General features: G+C 34.5%; 1 protein-coding gene across 1 annotated transcript in view; it reads left to right on the top strand.

The window, feature by feature from the left end:
- ADGRV1 (adhesion G protein-coupled receptor V1) overlaps positions 1–25,692 on the top strand; it is a gene marked incomplete at both ends in the record, with an annotated part of 443,017 nt that overhangs the window by 270,135 nt on the left and 147,190 nt on the right. The window contains 2 exons of the mRNA XM_084233539.1: positions 11,106–11,222; positions 22,389–22,567. Of these exons, the coding sequence (XP_084089665.1) occupies positions 11,106–11,222; positions 22,389–22,567 (296 nt within the window). The remainder of the gene's footprint in view (positions 1–11,105; positions 11,223–22,388; positions 22,568–25,692) is intronic.

The raw sequence follows: 25,692 nt of genomic DNA, 5'->3' as shown, positions 1-25,692 counted from the left end.
TGACTCATTGATACCATTCATTCATTAAATATTATGCAAGCTAACCATGGGTATTATAGGTGCTGAGCGCTAAACAAATACATTTATGATGAGCCTATAATCTTTGACCAAACATGTGTATTCGACTATTAGCCAACAATGGCAGACAGCATTCAATCAAAAAACCCTTAAAGTAGCAGACAACAAGGAAACAAATATGAAATTTTAGAGAAGACTGAGTAGCTTCTCTGTCTTCATAGTGGGTTCTGAGTTTCAGGCCAGTAAGAAATTTGAGTGCACGAGACAGAGTGGGGACAGGTTGAATATTCGAAGTTAATCCTTAGAGATCAGGACTCACAGCCTAATGCCTGTGAAAGACCAGACAAGCCACTTATGTGAGACTCTAGGGACTGGTAACAGCGATGCTACCTGTGAATACATGCCTGTTCTGAGTGAAAGCCATTAGTCAACTCATCCTCTATGGCAAGGATCGCTTACTTTTCAAGATAAGTTGAGTGTCTGCAGTGTTGTGTGAAATGTCTCGATTTTGAAAACACTAATCAGATCAAACAAAACCTTTCTGGAGGCTGATTTCAGTCTGATAATACAGCTACAATTTATGCAGGAAAAAGTAAGCTCTGTAACATTTTGGTCAGGAATATGGTGACTTGTTTTATAAAGGTTGCTGCAGTAATGCTCCATAGGTGATTTTAAATGGGAAAGAACTATATAGGAAGCTTTTTCTGTTCCTTCAATTTAGGAGCAAAGGAGATATTTTAATAATCAGCAAGACTTGGCAATTGATTAAAATGGCCTTCATGTGTTTCTTTAGGATGCTTTGACAAGGAGGGAAGACTATAGAGTAGCTCTTTAATGCTGGCCTTCTCCCATCTCATAAAATTGTGCTGTGTAAGCAATGTCTGCAATGCTTGCTTTTAACTGTACTTCACTTTTAATTGTTAGGAAGTTGAACAGTAAGAGGTGTTATGTGGATAAGTTGGTTGGTGGGTTTGAGGATCTTCAGATACAGTATGAAAACTTTATGCCTTGATTTTATTTCAATTCAGAAGACTTGGAACCAGGTCCGAATTCTGCTGCTTCTTGGCCTTATGACTTTGGAAAGATCAATAGCTTCTTGAATCTGACAACCTCTTCCCCAACCTGGGTTAATGGCACATGTGTTCCTTTGGCTCTCTGTCCTCTCACATTTACCCTTCATTCCTTTGTCCACTGAAAATGGCCCATATCAGACCAGATAAAATAAGTGTTTGCAAAGTTATGGAGGAAAAGGAACCTTCTTACACCGTTGGTGGAAAGCAGTATGGGGGTTTCTCAAAAGATTAAAAATGAATCCACTATATGACTTAGCAATTCCACTCCTGGATATGTATCCTAAGAATACAAAAACACTAACTTGAAGGGGTACATGCACTCCTGTATTCATTGCAGCATTATTTACAATAGTTACACAATGGAAACTACTTAAGTGCCAAAAAATAGATGAGTGGATCAGTAAAATGTGGTAAACAGAGACACGCACACATGCACACATGCACACACAATGGAATATTGGTCAGCTATTAAAAAAAGATAAATCCTTGTCATTTATAACAGCATGGATGGAACTAAAGGGGATTAATCTAAGTGAAAGAAAGTCTGAAGGAGAAAGACAAATACAAGATGGTCACTTATATGTCAAATACAGAGAAATGAAACCAACCAAAGTGTCATTTAAAGCCAAACTAATAACAAGACCTAGAAATCTGACTGTAGAAGTGAGACTACCGGAGTGGGGGGCAAAAAGGAGCAGGGGCGAGAACATAGTAGAGGGAACCAATGGACTCCGTTGGTGCACTCTGGGTCCTTGGTGGTTGTGATGTGGTGACAGTACCTGAAGGGGGAGATCCTATACTTCTGAAACCGAAACAGTGTTGTAAATCAATGTTTCCTCAACTAAGAAGCAAGCAAAAATGATGGCAGCTAAAAGGCCACTTCCCCCAAGAGGAGGCTGTTAGTGGGGACTGTGTTAGGGGTGGATTAAAATAGAGCCTGTAGTAGTTTCTTAGAGCTGCTGTAACTATCCACCCACCGGATAGTTTTAAAGCAGCAGAATTCTCTCACATTTCTGGAAGCTGGGTGTCTGAAATCAAGATGTCACCAAGGTGCTAATAACGTATCATGCTCCCTCTAAAAGACTGTAGGGAACATCCATTTTTGCCTAGTCCTAGTTTTGGCTAGTTGCCAGCAATCCTTGGCATTTCTTAACTTGCTGACTGCATTACCCTAATCTCTGCCTCTGTTTTCACATGGCTTTCTTCCCTCCATGTGTGTGTCTCTTCACATGACCTTCCTATAGGGCACACCCTAAGCCAGAATGACCTTTTAACTAAGAATATTTGCAAAGTCCCTTTTCTGAATAGCATCAACTTCTAGAGTTCTTGGTGGACATGAAATTTGTGATGATGCTGTTAACACCTGTACAAGCCCCCTCATTTAATCCTTTGCTTTATTGTACTGACCATATTTGTAGTTTTCATTTGTTGCTTTATCTTCCTGACATGCAAATTCCACTAGGGCAAGCTGCAAATCTGCTTTATTTCTTATGCTTGCTATCTGGGTAATTTTTGATATCTAAAAGCTTTTGACAATATTTATTTAGTGAATTAAATAACCTTTCTTTCTCTGGCTACTTTTCTTCACTGATGAAAGGATTGTGTCAGAATTGCTGGTTTAAGATATTTCAGAATTCTATTAGTAGTAGGTGATTCTATCCTTTCTCTACATGCTTGGTGATCCCAAGTAGACCTCTGAATTAGTGCAGTATATTTGGCATGCTCAAGATGTAGCTATATCTGTATGTGTACAAATATTTTTAAATTATGCTTCTACTGTACCTTTAACTTAGCATCTATTTGAAAGAAAAGGGAAAAAAATTAACATCTGACACTAAAACAACAGTTTGATACTGTAAAATTTTGAGACAACCAAATTCAGTGTTCTAATAGAGAGTAAGAGTAATGAACACTCATTCTGCAGTATTCTATAGTAAACATACTACATATTATGAAAACTAGAGTGTGTGTGTGTGTTTGTGTGTGTGTTTACTGAGGTATCGTCAACATATAACACTTCAAGCAAACACTTTTATTTCATAGACATGTAACTCATTTCTCTTTATTTTAATTATGGGACAAAATGTGGTGGAGTATAGGTGATTTGGTAGTGTATGCACTGTGCTGGAAATACCTGAAGGCGGTATCCTAATATTATCTCAATTAAAAATAAAAAAATGAAGATAGTGTTAAATAAAAAGATGTGAGGCAGTTACTTCTCATAGAAGTTAATCAGTTTGAATTATTTAACTGGCAAACTATTGAAAATTTGTCATCAGTTTTGACACCTTTAATGCTACAATGTTGTGAAAGGATCCTCTTGGGAATAAAACATAAAAAATTAAAGAAAAAGCACTTGAATTTTCTGATGATCATTGTTGTGTCACTTTATCGGTTCAATAATAACAATTTTAATAAAATTTATTAATTGGAAAGAATAGTTTGAATCACATGAAAGGATTACCAGCTTTGACCAAATGTTTGAGAATATTGCTGTTAACAGAAATGCCCTTGAAAGCTGTGTAGCAAATCTCAGTTCTGTCTCCACTGTCAAAGAACTAATGGTAAACCTTACCTGTGTATTTCTGAATTTTCATTAAACAGCAGATAATAGCAAAAAAGAGAATTGAAAGTCAAATAAGCCCAGACCAAACTCTGTCATTGGTTGACTGTGAGTCTTTTTGGGTTTGTTTCTTTAGCTATTATATCAGGACAAAAGCCTCCTAAGACTATCACAGTGTTTAAAATGGAATAACCTATTTATAGAAACTTGCTATACCTTAGGAACCCACTAAGTGTTGATTACTTCCCCCACCAGTTAATTTGAGCCAAAACATTGCCCAGTGTGTCCATAAGACTCAATATTTTACAACAGTTCTGGGATTCTTGTGCTCAATTCTGTAATTCCCGGAATAGTGGGTCTTCTTGAAAGATTCAGTTTGGTTTTATTTTTGTTCCAGTTCTTGTGGGATGGCAAGTTAGATTATAAACTAAATCAGGTATCTTCACTCTGGATCACAGATGCCCAATTTCTTCCAGATGCCATGCTCTACATTTAGAGTATATTTCATTTTCTCAGTTATCTTTTCTAAAAAATGCATATACCCACCATCAAACAACATTTAGTATGTCATTTTCCAGATCCATTGTAATCACTCTCAGCCTCACAATTGTACCTCTTTTGTTACTAGTGAATTGAATAACCTATAATAATTATTTGAAATTATAGGTAAAGGCTGTGCAACTTACTTATTAGCTCTGGAAAAAATAACATTTTAAGTAGTAAGTTTTAAGAGTTATGTATGAAAATTTAAGTACTTGACTTTATGTTGATTGTGGCAGATATCCCTCTAAATGAACAAATTAACCATGAAAATACTCTGTGACTTTCCTTTACAATCAATGTTATCATATTTTTACATAATTCTTAAAGGAAGGATGGCACAAATAATAACATAAGAAAGTATATTACTTGCGGGAAATTTATTTCATTTTTTATTCTGTAAGTTCTAGATAGAAAATAAAAACTTTTTTTAAAGGCTTATAGAAGTAGTGTATAATTTTTTCTCATTGTGAGTCAAGTTTCAGCATGCTCATTGAATTTTAACTATGCTAATGGGTTGATAATTATCAATAGTAATTAAAAATGTTCCTTGAATATTTAAGCAAACATTAAGGTAACCTTTTTAAGCTAAAATTGACTTTTTAAACATAATACCTTAGATGACTACATATTAGCTAAGACCCTGTGTAACACATAGGCATTTTTTCCAAGCTTTTATTAATTTTTAGGTTCTTACTTCTATAAAATGGTACAAAGCACAGAATCAAGGCTATTAAGGGCAAGAGTAAGGTGGGCAAGAAAGGAGGAAGGGACCCAGTAAACTATGATGGAAGACTGCAGGTGCTGAAGGGTGTGGTATGGTGACACACATCTGAAGAGATGTGACCCTGTTCACCTTAAGCATGTACAATGTTGTAAACCAATGTTACCTCAATAAAAAAAAGTAAAAAAATAAAATAAGATGGAAACAAGTGATCTCTAAATTGCATGGGTTATTTAGGGATAAGATGAAATAATGTCTGTAGGGCATTTCACACAGTACCTGGCTTATAATAACCATTCATTAAATGGTAATTATTATTATTAGCAATAAAAATAAATTAGTACTTCTTGGGCTGTGTGCCAGATAAAGACTAGTCTTAGTGTTAATGAGTGACTCATTAGATGTTTTTCAGAGAAAATTACTTTTTAAATAAAATAAAAGAAAGCACAATAAAATAGCTCCAAAAATTCTGAAATGGGGCTTAATAATCCTTTTTCTAAATTCAACTTTTATTATCTATTGAATACCTTTAAAATTTTGCTCTTCTGTATTCTAACAGTCTAGTAGACATAGCTAGGTTGAAATTGAGATGTGTATAGACAAACCATAAGGTTTGATTTTTCAAAAAAATAATTGACAGCATTTAATTGACCAAATTATTTAAAATCATATATTAAAACAAATAATTTAATTAGACTGTCTGAATATACAATCTAAGTAAACACTCTCAGTCTCCTCCTGCCTCTAACTGAGTAATAACAACTGTTATATATTTGTTTATTTCAATTCTAGATGTGGCCAAAACCCCCCCCCCACACTGGGCCTCCCCAGTGGCGCAGCAGTTGAGCGCTGGGTTGCGAAGCTGCCCGCAGTCTCTGCAGCTCCGGTTCAATCCCCAGCTGCTCCCTGGCCACGGGAGGAGGGTCCCACGTGGTGCGCAGACCTCTCCTGCTGCCCGCTGCTCCCCTAAGCAGTGTACCTTGGTCCTTCTGCCTGCTCTGCTCTCCGCTCTGGCTCTGGTGAATTCTCTCACCCTCCCGTGCTTCTGACTGTACCCAGTGCTTGTATAAATAAATAAATAAACCTTAAAAAAAAAAAAGAATCAGAATTACTTTAAAAAAAAAACCCACACATTTAATACTGTACCAGTAACATAGCATAAATCAGAGATCTGTACTCTGATATTTACACCAACAGAGACAAGAATATAAGAAAATCAGGACATGTACAGAATGTGCCATTTGAATACTTGTAAATATGTCAATTGATTTTTATACTGTATTTTCACTATGGCAACTATAAAAAATAATAATTATAAAAAACCTGTTCAGACTAGTTTCTGACATTCAGGAGTTGCCAAAATAAATAAATAAACCAACCCTTGCAGTGCATTAAACAATTCCCTGACACACCTAAGACATTCAGAGGCATATTTAGCTTATTATTCAAGGGGATTTCCTTTACGTTCCATATATTTTATTTAATAGCCCAACTATAAAATAGCGGGAGTAGGGATTTGTTTGAGATGGAACAATGAGAGACAGAGATGAAAGTGAACATAACAGATTTTACATGAAAACCACAGGGAGGTTATCCAAAATATTTAAAATCTTCTAGCTAGAATGGGGGAAATAGTAACATCCCTGTGAAATCAGGAGAAATTGTTATGACCTTCAAAAAGATGTTAATAATAATGAAAGTTAAAATTTGGCATTGACAGAATATTATTGACATTTAAACATTCTATTAAGGATAGAGTGAAATACCAATGAAAAAGACGATAGCTCCCAAAATGTAGTAGTTAACATTCCATTGAATCCCATATTAATGAAGAAAAGGTACCAGAAATTAAGCATGGCATCACTGCAGCTGCTTTGTTTATACTAACACTCCAGGCAATCTCTATTAAACATAGTTAGGCAAGAAAAAAAAATGATAGCCTTTCATTACAGTTGCTTTTACATTTCTGACTTCTACCCTATTATATAAGCAATTAAAGATTATCACCAAGTTGTGTTGGTTTTTCATGTTTCATATTTTGTTAAAGGTCTTCAGATAGTTTTAAATGTTTCTCCAAATAACACATTCCAAATAACAACACTAATGCATGCATTAGTGTCAAGGAAATGCTATTATACTTTGAATAGCATGATCATTGGCAATGCACAATGGCCTTTGAAGAAAACTATCAACTAATATTCCCCAAGAAGATTGTTGCAGATAGCCTTAATACAACTTTAGCAAGTCAAAAGGTAATACAAAGGCTGCATGTGACAAGCTTATGACTAACATTATACTCAATGATGAAAAGCTAAGTTATTCCTTTTAATATCAGGTACATGACAAGAAAGCCCACTCTCACCGGTTTAATCAATATAGTTCTGACCAGAACAGTTAGCAGGAAAAGAAATACAAAGCATTCAAATAGGAAAAGCTGTAAAACTATCACTATTGAAAGGTGGCATCATACTACATATAGAAAACCCTAAAGATGTCACAAGAAACTGTTAGAACTAGTAAAATTTATTAAAGTTGAAGGATACAAAATAATTATACAAAAATCTGTTGAATTTCTGTATATTACTAAACTAACTGAAAAGAAATTTAAGAAAGCAATCCCATTTAAAATTGCATCAAAAAATAATACTTTTAACCAAGAAGGTAAAAGACCTGTATATTGAAAATTTTAAGATGTTGATGAAAGACATTAAAGAGGATACAAATAGGAAGATATTCCATGCTGTGGATTGGAAGAATTAATGTTAAAACATCCATGCTACCCAAAGCAATCTATAAATTCTGTGCAATGCCTAACAAAATTCTAATGGTAGTTTTCACAGAAATAGAGCAAACAGTTCTAAAATTTGCATGGAACTATGAAAGACCCCAAACTACTAAAGCAAAAGTGGAAAGCTAGAGACAAAAGAATAAAGCTGGAGGCCTCATACTCCCTGATTTCAAACTAAATGACAATAAATAATAGTATCATTTTGGCATATAAACTGAGACATACATCAGTTAAAAAAAAAAAAAAACACAAGCTCTTGGATTAAAAGGACAAAATGGTGATTTCCAAAGAAGAAATGTGATGGGAGGTAAATTGAGTAAAGGGCACCGATTGTGTTATCATGGATAAAAGCTAGGCTTTTAGTGGTGATGAGAATGTCATTCATGATGTCTAAGTATAATGCTATGCACCTGAAATCCATATATATTTTTTAAAACAGTATACTTCAGTAAAACATTAGCATTCTGAAAGTGAAGAATAGTTTTAAACAATTACCTGCTCTAATGCATTTAAAAAAATTAACATGAATAAGAATTATTTAAATTATGCAGCCTCCCTGGTGGCTCAAGGGTTAAGATGCAACCTCTGAAGCTATCCATAGCCACTGCAGCAAGAGTTAGATTCCTGGCCAGCCAGGGAGCAAGCCACATGGGGCAGCAGACCTCTCCTGACTCGCCTGCTGCTTCCCTCAGCAGTGTACTTTGGTCAATCTGCCTGTTCTGTTCCCCACTCTCTAGTAAATCCTCTCACCCCTCACGCCTCTGGCCTGTACCCCAGCTCTTGTATGCATCAATAAATAAATCTTTAAGAAAATAATTATTTAGGGCCTCCCCAGTGGCGCAGCAGTTGAGCACTGGGTTGCGAAGCTGCCCGCGGCCTCTGCGGCGCTGGTTCGATTCCCGGCTGCTCCCTGGCCACCGGAGGGTCCCACATTGCGTGCAGACCTCTCCTGCCGCCCACTGCTCCCCTCAGCAGTGTGCTTCGGTCCTTCTCCCTGCTCCGCTCCCTGCTCTGGCTCTGGTGAATTCTCTCACCCTCCTGCGCTTCTGACTGTACCCAGTGCATGTATAAACAAAACAAACAAACAAATAAAAAAGAAAAAAAGAAAATAATTATTTAAATTAGCATAACATTAATAGTTCATAGAAGGCTTAAAACTAAGCATTTTTAATTATAATTTGGATCACACTATTCTTTTACATAGCATACTGTTTGTGTTGATTAGAAAAGTCTACCAAATAAGTTTCAAAATAAATCATAGACTCTGAATTTGAGTGGCTTAAGTTTATTGCAGTACACTTATAAATATTTTATTAAAATGAATGCCAATTTGTAAAAGAAAGAACATAAAATGCAAAATTTATACCCCATTTTAAAAAAAATTTTTAAAGATTTATTTTTATGTATGCATTCAAGAACAGGGGTAGAGACCAGAGGTGTGGAGGGTGAGGGGATTCACCAGAAACGTTGAGGGGAACAGAACAGGTGGATCTACTGAAATACACTGCTGAGGGGAGCAGCAGATGAGACAGAGATGTCTGCTGTGCCATGTGGGTTAACTCCCTGTCCAGGGATTGAACTTGTGCTGCAGTAGCTACCAATAGCTTGATAGTGCTGAGACTTAACCTCTTGCTCCACCAGGGAGGCCCTATCCCCCTTTTTTGACTGTTACAGGTCTGGTTGGTTTGTTTTTTTTTAAGGTTATTTATGCATAGTAGAGCAGGGGTACAAGCCAGAGGTGTGGGGGTGAGAGGATTCACCAGAGACAGGGCGGGGAAAGAACAGGAAGATTGACTGAAATACACTGCTGAGGGGAGCAGTTGGCGAGGCAGGAGAGGTCTGCTGCCCCATGTGGGTTGCTCCCTGGCAGGCCAGGCTGCAGAGGCTGCGGATAGCCTCATAGGTTGCGTCTTAACCCCTGGGCCACCAGGGAGGCCCCACAGGTCTGTTTTTAATGCTTAGGTTTTTAATGCTTAGTTTTGGTACTTGGTGTTCAGTGTTACTGTTTTGGTGAAGTTGTTCAATGAATATTGGTGGTATTTAGGAAGGTTAAATTTACGATAGATTATATTCTAATTCAGAAATTAGAAGAAGCTAACTAGTAGGATAATCTAAACGTGTTTTAACATTAAGCTCTAATAATTCAAAAGTTGCTTATGATATGTTTTGGAAAGTAGAATTTGTTGACATTAATTTTTCAGAAAACTCATTTGTAACAAATTGTTAGGAATAATGAGACATAAATTTTTACTATCTGCCTTTTTAAATTTTAAAGTGTGTGTTAAAAATGCGCCAATCTAGGGCTGAATAAACAAAATGTTGAGTCAAGAATGCTTGCTATTAAAAAAAAAAAATCCTGGAATGTTGATGTAAAATGGGACTTGAGAGTTTATATTTTCCAGTGTCCTCTTACTACTGATGAGGGAGTTAGGCACAAAGGGCAAACTGATTTGTTTATGTGTCCATAGCTTTAAAAAAAATATGGAGGGGGAGGGACTATTTTACCCCTGTGGTACGGGATGGACTCAGTAAATAATTCCCAAGATGGAAGAGTTACTGCATCATGGTATGAGATACACATTATTGTAAATTTATTCAGTAGTATTTTTATTATCTATAATTGACCAAAGAGGCCGGTTAAGGAGGAACACACATATATAGAAATTGTCAAGGAAATTTGATGGATACCTTTGGGACAAGAGGTTTGGTGAGGGACATATTTCATTTGAAAAAATAAATAGTACTTTTCCCCATTGCTCTAATTTGTTTTTGAGTACATTATTCATCAAAAAAAAAATTCAAACAGCATTAAAGGTGTTTATGTTTCGTTTTTAGAAGTTAATGGATTTTCAGGCATAAATCAGCTAGTTTTTTCTTTGCAATGTTCTTCTGTGTTCTTGGAATCAATGATTCTTTCAACAGTCATGTATTGAACATTTCTATATCAGGAACAGCAGCAGTTGAAATAAAAACACAAGGATTAGAGCAATCAGAATTTGAAGTTTAATCTAGTCCTATTTTCTAACATACAAGAGTTTACAAATGATGGCAAAGTCAGTTTTTGCTTTTATTTCTTTCCTTTCTCTTCTATTTGGCTTAGCTAAAATAGGAATCCTCAATTTTCTCTTTTTGACTTAGCTAAACTAAATATTTCATAAGATTTTTGTCTGTCAATGATCAGCACAGGATTCTTAGAATTTCCTTCTGAGAGTCCAGAGCAACTTGTAGCATAGGCTGCAGTGGCTACCAATAGCTTGGCCGTGTCAGTGTACACAACAAATCAACTAATTTCCCCTTTGTGTCTTTGAATCCTAGATTCAGACAAGAAAATTGTTTATTTTCTTAATATTCATGATCAATTTTAGCATGATATAAAAATAAAGTACTTGTTTCTTACAGATTGTTTTTCTGGCATCTGCATATGCAAGTCCCCAACTCACAGATGAGAGCTGTTCAGCCATGGCTGCTGTTACACATTACCTGTATCTCTGCCAGTTTAGCTGGATGCTCATTCAGGTTGGTACCTCATTTCCTCTCTCTCCAACCCTCTGCGACTTTATGATGAATCTGCATGGAGTGATCTTGTATCTGATATTTTTCAAACTGAAAAATTAATTCCATATATCTATCACTGCATCTCCATGAGAGCAATGCAAAGAGAGACCCATATAAACTGTACAATATTGGAAACTGTATAGTGAATTTGAGGAAATAAGAAGAAATCTAGTAGGGTTGGAAATAAGGGAATAGGGGAGATTATGCTTGTGGTATGGGTCCTATAAAGGCTAGTAAATAATTTGAACTTTTCTCTAGAGTAAGTCATAGATTTATTTTAAGCAAGGGGGTGACATGGTAAAATTTGGACTTTAGAAAGATCTCCCTGTTTTTAATAAATTGGGTACAGGAAAGAGTTGGCATAAGAACCAATTAAGTAACTTTATCTGTATCCAGGGGAGAGAACATGATGGTATAAACCAAGAAGATAGCAGTAATGGAGAAGGGAAATGGACAGCTTTTGAGTTTTATTTTCAAACTATAGGATGTAGAATTATGAAGAATGTAGAAGGTCTGGAGTTTCTGGAATGAGAGCATAGGTAGATGATGGTATCTTGAACTGAAATACTGTCACTGGAGGTTGGAGCAAAGATGAATGAGTGATTTTTGGTTTTTTTTTGGAGGGTAAGGCAGAAACATTTAGAGTGTGAAATACTCTCTATGTAAGAACATGTAAAAAAGTGGAATACATAGGCCTGTATACCTATGTTATAAAAACATTAGAACATTATTTGTCTTGGAGTTAGAAAATGGAGGCATTGCTTTGGAAGAGATCACTTGCAGAGACACTGAAGAGTGAAACCTTGAAGAGTCCTGAGAAACTGATAAATGTTGGGAAAAGAATTGAACTCTCTTTTTTCTAATTAAAATCCCAAATTTTCTCTGTTATCCTATGATTCATTTATTTGCTTGGAAAAGCCCTAACATTTAGTGAGAACTGCTTTACTACTATTAATGTCAATAGTTAAATGACTCAACTAAAATTCTGCCCTTGATAATGTTTTCCACATAATGGTGTTGTCAAATTTCCCATTTGATAGAGTTTCATACATGTTTCTAAGTATGCATGCGAGCTATTTTACAGATGTATTTAGTTATATTCTCTTTTCTTGTTGAATTAAAAGGTTGTAAGATCTCCACTGTGTACTCATATTGAAAGAAAGTAAAATGGTACTACCATGTGAATATTGTGCAGACTCAAGTAAGGGATATGCTCAGGTATAATATGATAGACATAGTGGCTGATAGAGAAGAGAACTGAAGTGTTCAATTAATAGAACTAGTTGGAATAATTAGAGTCCTGATTGGGTTTGAATTCTGACTCTATCACTATTTTCATAACCTTTATCAAGTTATTGACTCCCTCCAAGGTTTATTTCTAAAGTTAAACAATTCCTACCTCATAAGATTATTATTTAATGTCTCTGTGCAGCTCTACTTAATTAAAATATAAAAATCAATCTAAACCATATAACAAAGCTTAAATTATCTGCTGAAATTAAACCATTGTTTGCTGGATCCCCTGATTGCAAAATTCTAAGTTGAACTTTTTATGTGTATGCTGTGTATGCTATTATTATCTTCCTGGACTGAGGTCCCTTGTTTTGAAGGTCTTTGTGTATGTCCCTGACCTATTCGATTTTTGATGGATAGCTTGGATGGAAACACAGGAAACTAGCTTATCAGTTATGCAGATGAGAGTTGAAAAGAGGTAAACAGCAATTTGAGGGCCTTAAGAGTTCAAGTAGAACAAATATAGACAAACTACTGAGAGAAATCTAGAGCAAAAGAAACATAATTTGATGGGTGTTAATTTAAACATCTTGATTTTTAATTTAAAAATGAATTCAGTAGCAATCAGCATTGCTTAAAACATGGTAACTACAAAAACAATGTAGTCATAGGTTGCATTGATGACAGTATGATGGAAGTTGTTTTGGTTATATTGTAATTTACAATGGTCAGACATCCTTGGAACCCTGCAACCACTTTCATGAATCATGTTGCAGCAATAATGTTAAACAGCCAATGAGAAATTGGAAAACAAAAGCTCCTATAAGAAACATTGAGGCAGCAGGACATAACTAACCTGGGAAGAAGTTAAGGAGGTGTGATGATTGTCTATAACTACTGAAGGATTGCTACAGGAAAGAGTGGACTACCTAACTCTATTTGGAAAAACCAGAATAAATGGGTCAAAATTAGGGAAGAACATTTTAGTTTATACTATGAAATTTCGTAGCCAACAAAAGGCCGTCGACTTTGAAGAAATAGTTTCTAAAAATAAAGGACACCAAATTACTGAAATATATTAGAACAGGGGGAAATGCCCAATTCTCAAATAATTTTAGATGGATATCTTGCTTTATGGGAATGTTAGACAGGATGGCATAAAAGATTTCACTCAACTTAACAGAGGATGGTATATCCTATATCTCTTCTCCAACTCTTAAGTAAATGATTGTGGCTGAAGCACATGTTGCAAAGTAATTAAATTTCAGTATGGCTAATGGTTTAGGAAAATTATTTCAAGTCCAATGAAGTTTAATGTATTTCAGATGCTACACCACACATTTTTCATGGTTTGTGGTATGACCATACAGGAAAAGTTCAGTAACTTCTGAATTCTAGGTAGGTTACTTCAAATGGGTTACTGTGTGGCAAGAGATTGTTATTTCACCAGCCTGTATTTTCCCACTTATAGAACACTGCAACAATCTTTTAACTAGAATCCATTTTCAAAAAATTATAAAAGGTTAGATTACTATTAGTCCAATTCTGCTAAGCAAACAGAATTGAAAAAAAATGAAAGACTGTTAGCATTTTAATGATTCTATTTCATGTTTTTAGCAATATAAAAGAGAATCTGGTATTACCTGTGTGTGCATAGCTGATAATAACAAAAAGTTAATCGTTAATTTTTAATCTTTGGGCTGAGTATGTCAGAATTCTTGTTTATTTTTATTTGCAGTGTATCTTTAATCTTAGAATAAATGCCTTAAAATGAAGTTCTCTTAAAGTCATTTTACATCATACTTTTAACGTGTTGTAATTGATTTATATTTTAGAGTAGCTAAAGAAAAGTGTGGTAAATAAGTTACATAACTTCTCTGAGCCTGGGTTTTCTTATCTAAGTAATCTGATTTGTAATAACAGTTCCTCTCTTTGAGGACTGTGGAAAGATAAAATTAATTAATACATGGAAAGAACTTGGAACTGTGCCTGGTACAAACTGCACATCATACGTATTTACCCATATTATCGGCTAAGCAAATATGTATGGATAATGTTTCGTGGATTTTGAAACATGTACAATACTCTGCTTTTCCAGTATAATTTGCACCTTGTTTTTGCAAAAAAGAATTAGCTTGATTTTGTAGAAAGAGAGGGATGATTGTGAGCCACTAACTAAGCAACCTTAGTAATCTGATCACCTCTAATCTCTATGTGAATGTACAGACATGCCTCACAGCAGACTCCACAGCTAGTGGAGGTCTTGACTTCCTTACTTTCGGCTCCTCTTTTCTTTTACAGAGAAGTCATACAGTGAGTGATGGAAATATGTTAACAAATTATTTTGCTTGTATTTTAAGGCAAGCAGCTCACAAATTCTCGTTTTTGCCATGGAAGTTGAGCTATCCTACTGTTTGCTCTTTGTGTAAGATCGCTGCATCAAATTACTGAATTATTTTCCTATTTCCGTAAAACAGTAGGTTATGTCTATTTTAGGAAAGAATGACAGTAAGAATTTAAATTCCTGTAATATTTCTTCTTTATTTTCCTAGCTGATATTGTTCTATTTTCATTTCTTCTTTCTGTTTTGATTTGCTTTCATTTAGCAAATAACATGTACTAATGGTACAAAACATAACACCACAGAGAAAACTAAAATGAAAAGTACATCTGTTTTTCCTTATTTCACACTCCCTCCATCCTCTGTACCCTCAACCCCACTCCCAGAGGTAAACACTGTTAATGGTTTCCTGCGTATTCCTCTAAAAATATTCACTGAATATGTAAATATTTATAAATATATAAACAAACACATATGTGTATATTCTTGCATGTATATATATTTATGCGTATGAATTTTTGTGTATATATATATATAAATTGACACATACATGAATATTTTTTCTACAGTACAACTGTTCCATAATTTTTGATACCCCTTTAATGAAAAACTAGTTATTTCCAGTTATATTGCTTTTTTTTTTTTTGTGGGACCCTTGCTGGCAGCCATGGAATGAACCGGCGCTGCAGAGGCTGCGGGCAGCTGCGCCACCAGGGGAGGCCCTGTATTGCTGTTTTAAACAAGGTTCCCTTGAACATTTTTGCATTGTATTTATTTATGGAGTATCTATAGAATAAATTCCTAGAACTTATGCTTTTTCTATCAATGTCTATCTGAAACATGCTACCAGATGGATTCTGAGACCTTGAGTTAATCCATGCAGGAAACAAGTCAAAATTATTTGAGATTTTACTATGTAATGTAGATTAATAGAATCCTCATTTTGACCAATACTGTGATCCTGTCCTGTCACCTAGTTAAGTTGTACAGGAATATACTTCAACTGTGAACAACAGTCAAGCCTTGGAGTCTGTTCATTTCATAACTAAGGAAATAACTTACTCAAAAGAATTATGTTTGATTTTGAAACTAAAGCTTGCCCAAATAACATATTTTATATTATATTTTTTAAGAGGAATAAGATTAGTAATCATTTCCCAAGTGTGAATTCCAAGATTCTGTGCCTTAATTTCTCCATAAAAGCAAGTTATGCAAAAGCAAATATACATGTCATTTATTACTTGGCAGAAAGGCATCTCAGTGCCAGAGCATTTCAACAGGAAAGGAAATACTAAAATTAGCTGTTTTTCCTTCATCACTGATTAATCTGAGAGGACATCAAAGGTATTAAGGATATCAGACTGATAATTACAAAGATAAAATTGGTATACTATGAAATACTCCAATTCTCAAAAAGCCTTGCAATTTATTTCATGCAAAAATGTTAAGAGAAAGGATAACTGGGACAAGGACATGTGGTAACATTTCTTTGACTGTCCTCTGAAATGAATGACCAAGAATGTTTGGTAATGACAAAATTAATAACATTCATGGTCGTTGACTAAACTAGATGCTGTAAATCAGTCCAAGGTTTCTGATGACACAATAACCAAATATTAAATGATAGAATCAATACCACCCTTACCCCACTTACATGAACATTTTTTTATTCAAACAGTTTTTGTTTAAAAAGGCATTCCTCATTCATACTTTATGAAAATATTAAATCCCTAGGGGTCTAGGGATTTAATCTCAGTGCTATCACCATTACAGCCTGAGTTCTATACCTGGCTAAGGAGCTGACCCACATGGCCCAGCAGACCTCTCCTGTCTCATCCGCTGCTCCCCTCAGCAGTGTATTTTGTCAGTCTGCCTGTTCTGCTCCCCACTCTGTCTCTGGTGAATGCTTTCACCCCTTGCACCTCTGACATACACCCCAGTCCTTCTATGCAAAAAAAAAAAAAGACAAAAATCAAAAAACTATTATGTACTATATTAGTGTTTAAGGAGCATATGAAAGCATACTTATGACCTTTGATAATGAAACATTTAACAAAGTATGTCTTCTATTTTCCTATGTAGGTTCTTGGAAAATCATAATGGTAATAACTGAAAATTCATATTACTGTAAAAATAAACAGACATGTCTAAGTAGGAATGTGAGTCAGCATGCTTACAAAAACAGTCTTTTGGTTTATTCCTATGTATATTTGACCTAAATTATATCTGGATATTTTAGTTAGTTGGTTTACATCTTATTTTCTAATTCTAGAAAATATTTCATAATTCCAGGAAATGTACTTCTCATATATAAAAAATATAATAATATCTAAGAAAGCAGTTACCTTGAATAAATGATATAGGGCTTAAGGTGGGGTATATATTTATTACCCAGTAAGTAAATCTTAGTTCTATTCTTTTTCTTTTTAACTATTTCATTCAATATTTTTTAAGTTAACCTTTAAAAACCCTTACATGAGGAGTTGGAGCAAATCCAATAAAATTGTCAAGCCTCCTAAAATTCATTCTGGTAAGGTAGTATATAAATGACTAAATTCAGCAACTAAATAATACTATGAAATTGCTAAATTCAGTAAAAAATTTTAAATAGTCAAATTGTGTACATTTTTACTCATTTGATATTTCTCAGTAAAGATTACATGCAAAACATTTTACTAAATATGATGAGGTTTAAAAAAGTTAATCTTCCAGAGCCCACAGTTATAGTTTAGTGATTTATATGCTGATGAACCTTTGAGATTTTATTTAGTGTTATCAAAAAATTGAGAGACAAAAAGGCTGATCTCCATCATTTTGCCAGGGAAATGCATCTCCACTGACATACAAAATGAGTGGAGGCAAATGAGGACAGAAAAATAAGCTGTCAGGCAAATAACAATATTGCCAGTATATGTGTGAATCTCAATGGAAATACATTTTAATCGGTCCTCACAAGGCACTTTGGGCTTATGTTTCACTCCCCAGTTGTGTAACTAATCAGAATAGTGAAAGTTATGTTTTTCTCTTACTGCTGCATTTCTTTGTCTCCAATAAGAGAATATGAAAAAATGATCTGTAAGGATGAATTACTGCTAAAATTCATAGTCTATGCACCCAAGCTATTAGTATTTTTCTTATGGAATTATAATTTTCCAATAATTAGTTCATAAAGTATGGGTTTGAAAATTTTTAATAACATAAAATTTAATCTTGCTTTTTACCCAAGAAAGAAATTGAAACCCAAAGGGATCAATGATATTGGACCAAAACGTACAGCTTAACTATGCAGAACCATGTCAAAAATCCATATAAAATTTGTAATCACCTTATCTTTTAGATTTGTATAAAACTATTGTTTTATTATTCTTTAGTCATGTGAAATTTTCTTTCAAGTGTGTTTGTGTGCCTTTGCAAATCTTCCCTTCCTTTATTTCCATTGTCTGCATTTACTGCAGAAAATTTTCAAAAATATCATTGAGTAGTTTTCTTTAAATTTATTTAAAATGGTCTTTTGTTAAATTCTGTTAAGTTACAGCCACCCAAGTAACTTCAGCATGCTAGTAATTGTGATTAGCATGCATATTCAAATACATTATACTTCACTGACAAGCAATGATGACTATAAGAAGGTGGTAATTCAAATATCCCAATGTTTAGAGTTGACATTAAAAGTGTGACACTGATTTTTAAGCTTATTTGATGATTTCCATTGCTGAAAATATTTTTGAAACTTTTTGGACTTGCTTCCAGAGTCTGTATCATATTATTGCTAGGAAAATGTATTTCTGCCTGTGTATGTGAATTATAGTTGTCAGTAATACCATTGGTTAAATTTGGCGATGGTAGCATTTTGGTTAGTAATATAACATGACTACATAGTAATGATGTCTTAAGGTGGTTCATAGTATTGTTCTTACAGAAGTTTACAGCTTAGAGATAGAAGTGAATATACTTAGATACTGAAATTTCCATTAACATTTAGTCTTCAGCAGAAAAAAAAGGTAAAATAGGCAATGAATGATAAGCCACACTCAGCCTGCATGAAATCTATTTGGGTGAGAGTAAGTGACATTCTTTAACATGTATTGACTTAGCATAATTCTGTTCCAACATTGGATAATCACACACTAAGGCACACAGATCACACTTTCTACATATGTCAACATAAAATTGTGATGTAAAAATGGTCTCTTAATACTATTACCTTAGGTTATGAAGCAGGAACCATGATTACAGGGAAAGGAATATAGACAAATGTTCCACTATCGTCTTTTTGTTTAGAGAAAGTCAGTAACTGGAGATTTTAACACAACTATATACACACACACATATATTATGAACAACAAAGAAAAACTAAGTTGAGCTAATTTAAGCATGGCAAAAGGAATAAGCATATAGAATAAAAAGAATAAGCATAGGGGCCTCCCCGGTGGCACAGCAGGTTGAGTGCAGCGCTGTGAAGCTGTCCGCAGCCTCTGTAGTATCGGTTCGATTCCCGGCCAGCCAGGGAGATTCCCACGTGGCAAGGCAGACCTCTCCTGTCTCGCCCGCTGCTCCCCTCAGCAGTGTACTTTGGTCCTTCTGCCTGTTCTGCTCCCTGCTCTGTCTGGTGAATTCTCTCACCCTCCCACGCCTCTGGCCTATACCCCAATGCTTGTATAAATAAATAATAAAAATCTAAAAAAAAAAAAAAAAAGAATAAGCATATAGGATAACTCATTGAATCCAAGAACTGTAAAAAATTGAACCTCACAAGTGACTGTTAGCATGAGTGGAAGACTTTATACATTCTTCTCTGTAAACACGTTTTCTGTCCTCACTGGCCTTTTGATTACCCTCACCATAAAATTCATCTGCCACCTTTTTTCCATCAGTGAGCTTAGACACTCACCTAATTTTAAGGAATTCAGTGACGAATGGTGGGTCCAGTCTGGGTCATTTTCTCCCCCAGATCAAATCAGCTGTGATCAGAGGAACAGAGTGGGCTGGAGTGGGGCCGGGGGGTGGGGTGCAGGGAGACAGCTTTCAGAGAAGGAATGCTCATAACCTAGGCATATACCCCAAAATGTAACTGCCATACCATATTGAAATACTTTAAAACTTAGAGTTGCTTAAAACAAAATCTTATGTTTGGAACATATGATATTTATAGAATAATTAAATGTTGTTCCATTACAAAGTATTTTAGTTCCACAACAACAACAAAAGATATAATAGGAAATACTGTCCTTAGAGTATACATCAGTAATTGGATTTTTTTAAAAAACGGATTTTTTTTTGAAAGATTCATTTATTTTTGCATACAAGAACTAGGGTACTGGCCAGAGGTATGGGGGGTGAGAGGACCCACCAGAGACAGAGTGGGAAACAGAACAGGTAGACTGACTGAAATACACTGCTGAGGGGAGCAGCGGGCGAGACAGGACAGGTCTGCTGCACCATGTGGGTTGCTCCCTGGCCGGGGATCGAACTCATGCTGCAGTGGCTGCAAACAGCTTCATAGGTTGCATCTTAACCCCTTGCCCCTCCAGGGAGGCCCCCCAAAATGGATTTCTTTTGATTGACAAAAGTTTGACCTTTGGAACTTATTTTGCTTAACTATATTGAAGAATTCAGCCACCCTGTGCAATGAGCTCTTTGGGATAGAAGCATTGCTTGTATAAATCTAGCAAACAATTATACTTGTGTCAGTTTTATTTGAGCCAGAGGTAAAGGTAAGACAGTTACTGAAATGTTCAGTGATCCTCACTGATGGAACATATGTACATCTGTGTAACATCAGACATTTTTGAGATGTCCTGATCTTTATAATGATGAATCCACTTAGAACTCATTTAGCAATCTGTACTCTCCTTCCCGATTCTTTCACCTACTACACTACTGAGTTATCTTATTATATGAATGTACACAAACATATATTTAAAATAGGGAATTGGTACTTTTATTTTCGAGATGGGTTAATCATCCTAACTTCTGGTGACTTTTCATTCCCTAACAAACAGTATTGATCATTGGAACCTCAGGTACCTGATACAGTCCTACTCAAGTGGGTCTATGTCCTATACTAATCATTGAGAGAAGGGGGAAAAAAACTCTTGGACCTGATAATATTTTTAAAGTTAGAACAAATTTACATCAGCAACAGCTGAGAACATGCTCCGTAATTACAGATATAAGCAGATGTACGGAAAGATACCGAGTGCTGACAGGAAATAAAATTCATAGACAAAAATCTCCAAGTAACCAAACATTATTATCTTTTGCTGATTTAGCCCAATCAATACTAATCCCTCAAGGCTAAATTTGGTCCAGATAGAATCTTACTTGAAAGCCTTAGGGAAGAGTATCTGATTCCCACGGACATTAGACATGCTCATTTTTCACATAGAGTTTCCATTGTATCACCACTTATTTTTGGTCATAAACATTTTATCTTTCACACTCTGACATCCTTATAAGGGATAAAAGGGAGGTGGTAACATTTTCTATGGTGACTCTGTGCCCAGCACTTTGTATGTAATATCTCACTTTATTTTTTTTTGTGATATCACTTTATAATTACCTCATTGTATCTTGAGGAAATGGAGACTCTGGGATTGCAGTTCCTTGTCCAAGGTTATCCTTCTATACATATTATATATGGTACTTTGTTTTATATAAAATAGACAATATATGGGTATAATGTATGGCACTCATGTGTACTCTGTCATATGAAATATATATCTAGTGAATAACTATTATTGTGTGAAATATGTATGATATAACATCCAGTGTTGTTCCCTTCCTAAATGGTAATTAAGCATAATTGCTCCTCATGGAAGAACATCAGAAGGTAGAAAATATAAATTCTAGGTTTGGCTTAAATACAAACTAAGTATGGATTTGGGGCTAATGACATGAATTCCAGGTCTTGGTTTCTTATTCTAGGTAATATGTCCCCTCATCTTCCTTACTCTGTATACATTTGCCTCTCTTACATTTTTATCTTAATAAGAAGTAGCATATATACGATAGAAATATAAAGTAAATATGTTCCTTCATTATTTCCTACTTGTTTGGAAACTAAAATTAAGAAAATTTAAATACTTCTCCACCTCTTGCACTGTTATGTTCTCAGTGCCTACACTAGACCCTAAAATTTAGTAAGCACTAAAGTATTTGTCAAATGAATAAACAGTGTACATTTTCTGTTTATGGGGAAACAATCTTCACAGTTGTATCTCCTTTGTTTATGGTACAATCTTCACAGTTGTATCTCCTTTCCTGGAACAGTCTCTGGCCCTGCCAGATGATAGACCTTCAATCAATAAATATTGTCACAAAGTCTGGAAACTAGGGATATTTACTTTATTATCATCATGAAGTTGTTCAAATGGGAAGCAAGTTTGTATATCAGTGTTTCTTCAAAAGATGCATTTATAGAACAATCAAAGAGGATAATGACTGAAATTAAGCCAATTAAAATGAAAAGTGCAATGAATAAACTAAATAATTTCCAGTTTCCAGATTTTGTGCCAGAGCCTGTTCATTTTGTATTCTCTTTCCTTCCTTAGGCTGTGAATTTCTGGTATGTACTGGTGATGAATGATGAGCACACAGAAAGAAGATATCTTCTGTTTTTCCTCCTAAGTTGGAGTCTTCCTGCCTTTGTGGTGATTCTGCTCATAGTTATTTTGCGAGGAATCTATCATCTGAGCATGCCGCAGATCTATGGACTCATCCACAATGACCTGTAAGTTCATTAAGGGAGAACGCATTGTCTTCTTAGTCTCAATGTATGCAGGCAGTATTATTAATAATGGTGGAAGCAGTTGATAAGAGATGTGATTAAAGCAGTACCAAGAAGACCTTTGCTTTTTTTGTTGTACTCTCTGAAGTTCTACTTCCTCTAATTGCCTATTAAAAAATCTGTTGCCTCTGTAGTACCTTTAATAAGTGCAATTGTCTCAAGTGAGTTGTAATTTGTAAAGAGTCTGGGATTGGGAGTGAGAGGGGGTGTAGTAGAAGATGGTGGAAAAATCACTGCCCATAAGTTCCTGAATACCAAAGTCTGTATTAGAATAAATGGAGAATCTGCAAAAGTGCATGGGTAGGAGACAAGCTCAACTAGGTCTTTCTTATATATTCCTGTTAAAGTACAATAGTGAAGTATATTACTAACAAATCTTTACATTCACATATATGTGCACAACTTAATCTTGAATCTGGTATCTTACAACTTAGAGGACTACTCAGTTCCTTTCATTGACTCCATATGCAAAGTAAAATAATCTTTGTAGTGTAAAAGTTCAATCAGTTCTCTTGGTATAAGGAATATAGAAAAAAATAACATCCCTAAATAACAAAGAATAAATGATACACAGTACTGTTTATTGTGAAGATAAAAAGTGATTGATAGACATGAAAAATCTTTAGAGGTATAAGCAGAAGTAATTTTAATTATTGCTGTTGATCAATTATGATCATCTATTGTATACTTAATAAATACTTATTAGGTATGCAAATGGTTTTCTCACAGAAACAATGCCAGACATAGACCCCACATCACATTCAGCCAAAGGATATTATGTAATACACACATAAACATATTGAGAATACCACATATAGTCATTTTGCCTTTTTATTGAGATTAAGATTCTCTGATGTTGTTTATGGTTTTATAATGTGCTTTGTTCATATAAAATTCTAAGCAGATTCTTTTAGAAAAGAATAATCATATATTTTCAAAACTATGCTATGGCATTTAACTACCCCTGGAATTAAGTTTTTGACTTCCAGATTTAATTCCAGAAAGTTCTGCATCATTCTTTGTCAAACACAATGTAACTATGACCAGCAACCCATTCCTTTCATGAACAAACTGGCTTATTTAGTGGCAGTTTTAACATTACATTTATACAGCCCTGCTTTGATGAATGGAACCTGATGAAAGTGGTATTAATTAGAAGAAACCCTCACTTAAAGTTTCTAAAGTGATTTTTAAAGAGAAAAATCAACTATTATACAGTAATATCCAAGTAAACTAACTCTAACTCTTAAAATATTTGCCACCTTAGGATTTTGCAAAAATTTCTTTATGACCAGTTCAATTTTAATAAGTACAATATAAAATATAATTTACCTTTACTTGGTTTTAGTATTATAGGATTACAAGGACAAATGTGCTTAACCTTTGCAATTATAAGAGGTTACTTTTCTCCTTCACTCACATGAAATATTCCTAAATCATATACATGTGAATTTACTCCAGCTTTAAAAATATATATTTTTAAATATCACTTTAATCTCAATAGAAGGATGTTAAGTAAATAAACTTTAAGTAAAATATATACATGTCATTAAAAATATGCTATTTCTAGATGTAATGATAGATTTTGTGGTTGTATGAAATCAAAATTCATCTGTTATGCAATAGTTACTTTGTAAGAATAACAAATTTCTTTAATGAAGAATTTTCTCTAAATGTATCTCTAATACATTGCTATATAAATTATATTTGTCAAATTCTAAAATTGATAAAATATTTCATGATAATTTCATAAATACAGAAAGTAATTTCTACCTTCCCATTAGCAAAAAAATTGGGTGTTATTTCTTCCTTAATAACCTCACACATGAAATCACTAGGCCTCAGATTTTCTGTACAGAAAGACTTTTAATTACAGGTTTAATATGTTTTAATTTTTGTATATTGTGTGAGATAGTGATCTAGTTTCATTTTCTTAAATGTGGTTGTTTAATTTTTCCAACACTATTTATTGAAAAGACTTTCTTTTCTCCAATATATACTCTTGGCTCCTGTGTCATAGCTTAACTGTCCATAGAAGCATGGGTTTATTTCTGGGCTCTCAATTCTTCTCCATTGATCTCTGTAGCTCTTTTTATTGCAATATGTACCATACTGTTCTGCTACTATTGCTTTGTAGTATAGTTTGAAGTCTGGGATTATGACACTTCCATTCTTTTTTTTATCAAGACTGCTTAGGGTGTTTGAGGCCTTTCATGCTTCCATATTAATTTCAGTTTATATCTTCCGTTTCTTTGAAGAATGCCATTGAAAACTTGGACAGGGGTTGCCTTGAAACTGTACTTTGCTTTCGGTAAGACCTAAAACTATAAAAAACACAGAGAAGAATATATTGACTTTTTTTGTTACCCAATATTTGTTCTATCTTTCAGAAAGTTCTGTATGTACTTGAGAAGAATGTCGTTTAGATTTGTGGGGCTAGCGTCTTCTATGAATGTTTATTTAGCCTACCTGGTCTAATTCCTCATTTAATACTGTTTATTTCCTTGGGGATTGTCTGTTTGGTTCATCTGTCCTTTGTTGTAAGTATTGTGTTGTCAGGGTCTGTTTTTATGTTTGTAAGTAATTGCTGTACATATTTTTATTCTCCTTCATTTGGTGAATATATATTGATCAGTGTCATGTTTTCCTGTTGTATTGATTCCTTAATCATAAATACTGGCCATCCCTGTCTTTTGACCTTTTTAAACTGAAAGCATATTTTGTCCAATATAAGCATGGCTGTAACTATCTTTTGTAGGTAGCATTTGCTTGTAGGCTTACTTTACAGGACAGCTGTATGTAGATGCCAGAAAGTAGCTTTCTTTTTCTAATTTGGCCAGCAACTCTGTGCCTTTTACTGGTGAGTTCAAACCGTTGAAATTTAAGGAAAATATTGATACCTAAGTATTTATTGCCATTTTTCTATTTGTTGTCTTCATGTTTTTGAAGATTTCCTTAGGAAAAGTGAAAAAGGCAAACCTAGATACTCATATAAAAAGAAATTTAACAATTTTTTTTAAGATTTATTTATTTATGCATACAAGAGCTGGGGTACAGGTCAGAGATTC

The sequence above is a fragment of the Talpa europaea genome (genome assembly GCF_964194135.1).
Source record: "Talpa europaea genome assembly, chromosome: 5".
In the NCBI taxonomy this organism is placed as follows: Eukaryota; Metazoa; Chordata; class Mammalia; order Eulipotyphla; family Talpidae; genus Talpa; species Talpa europaea.
Note: the sequence above shows the minus strand (reverse complement) of the source record. Positions and strands in the feature narration are given on the sequence as shown.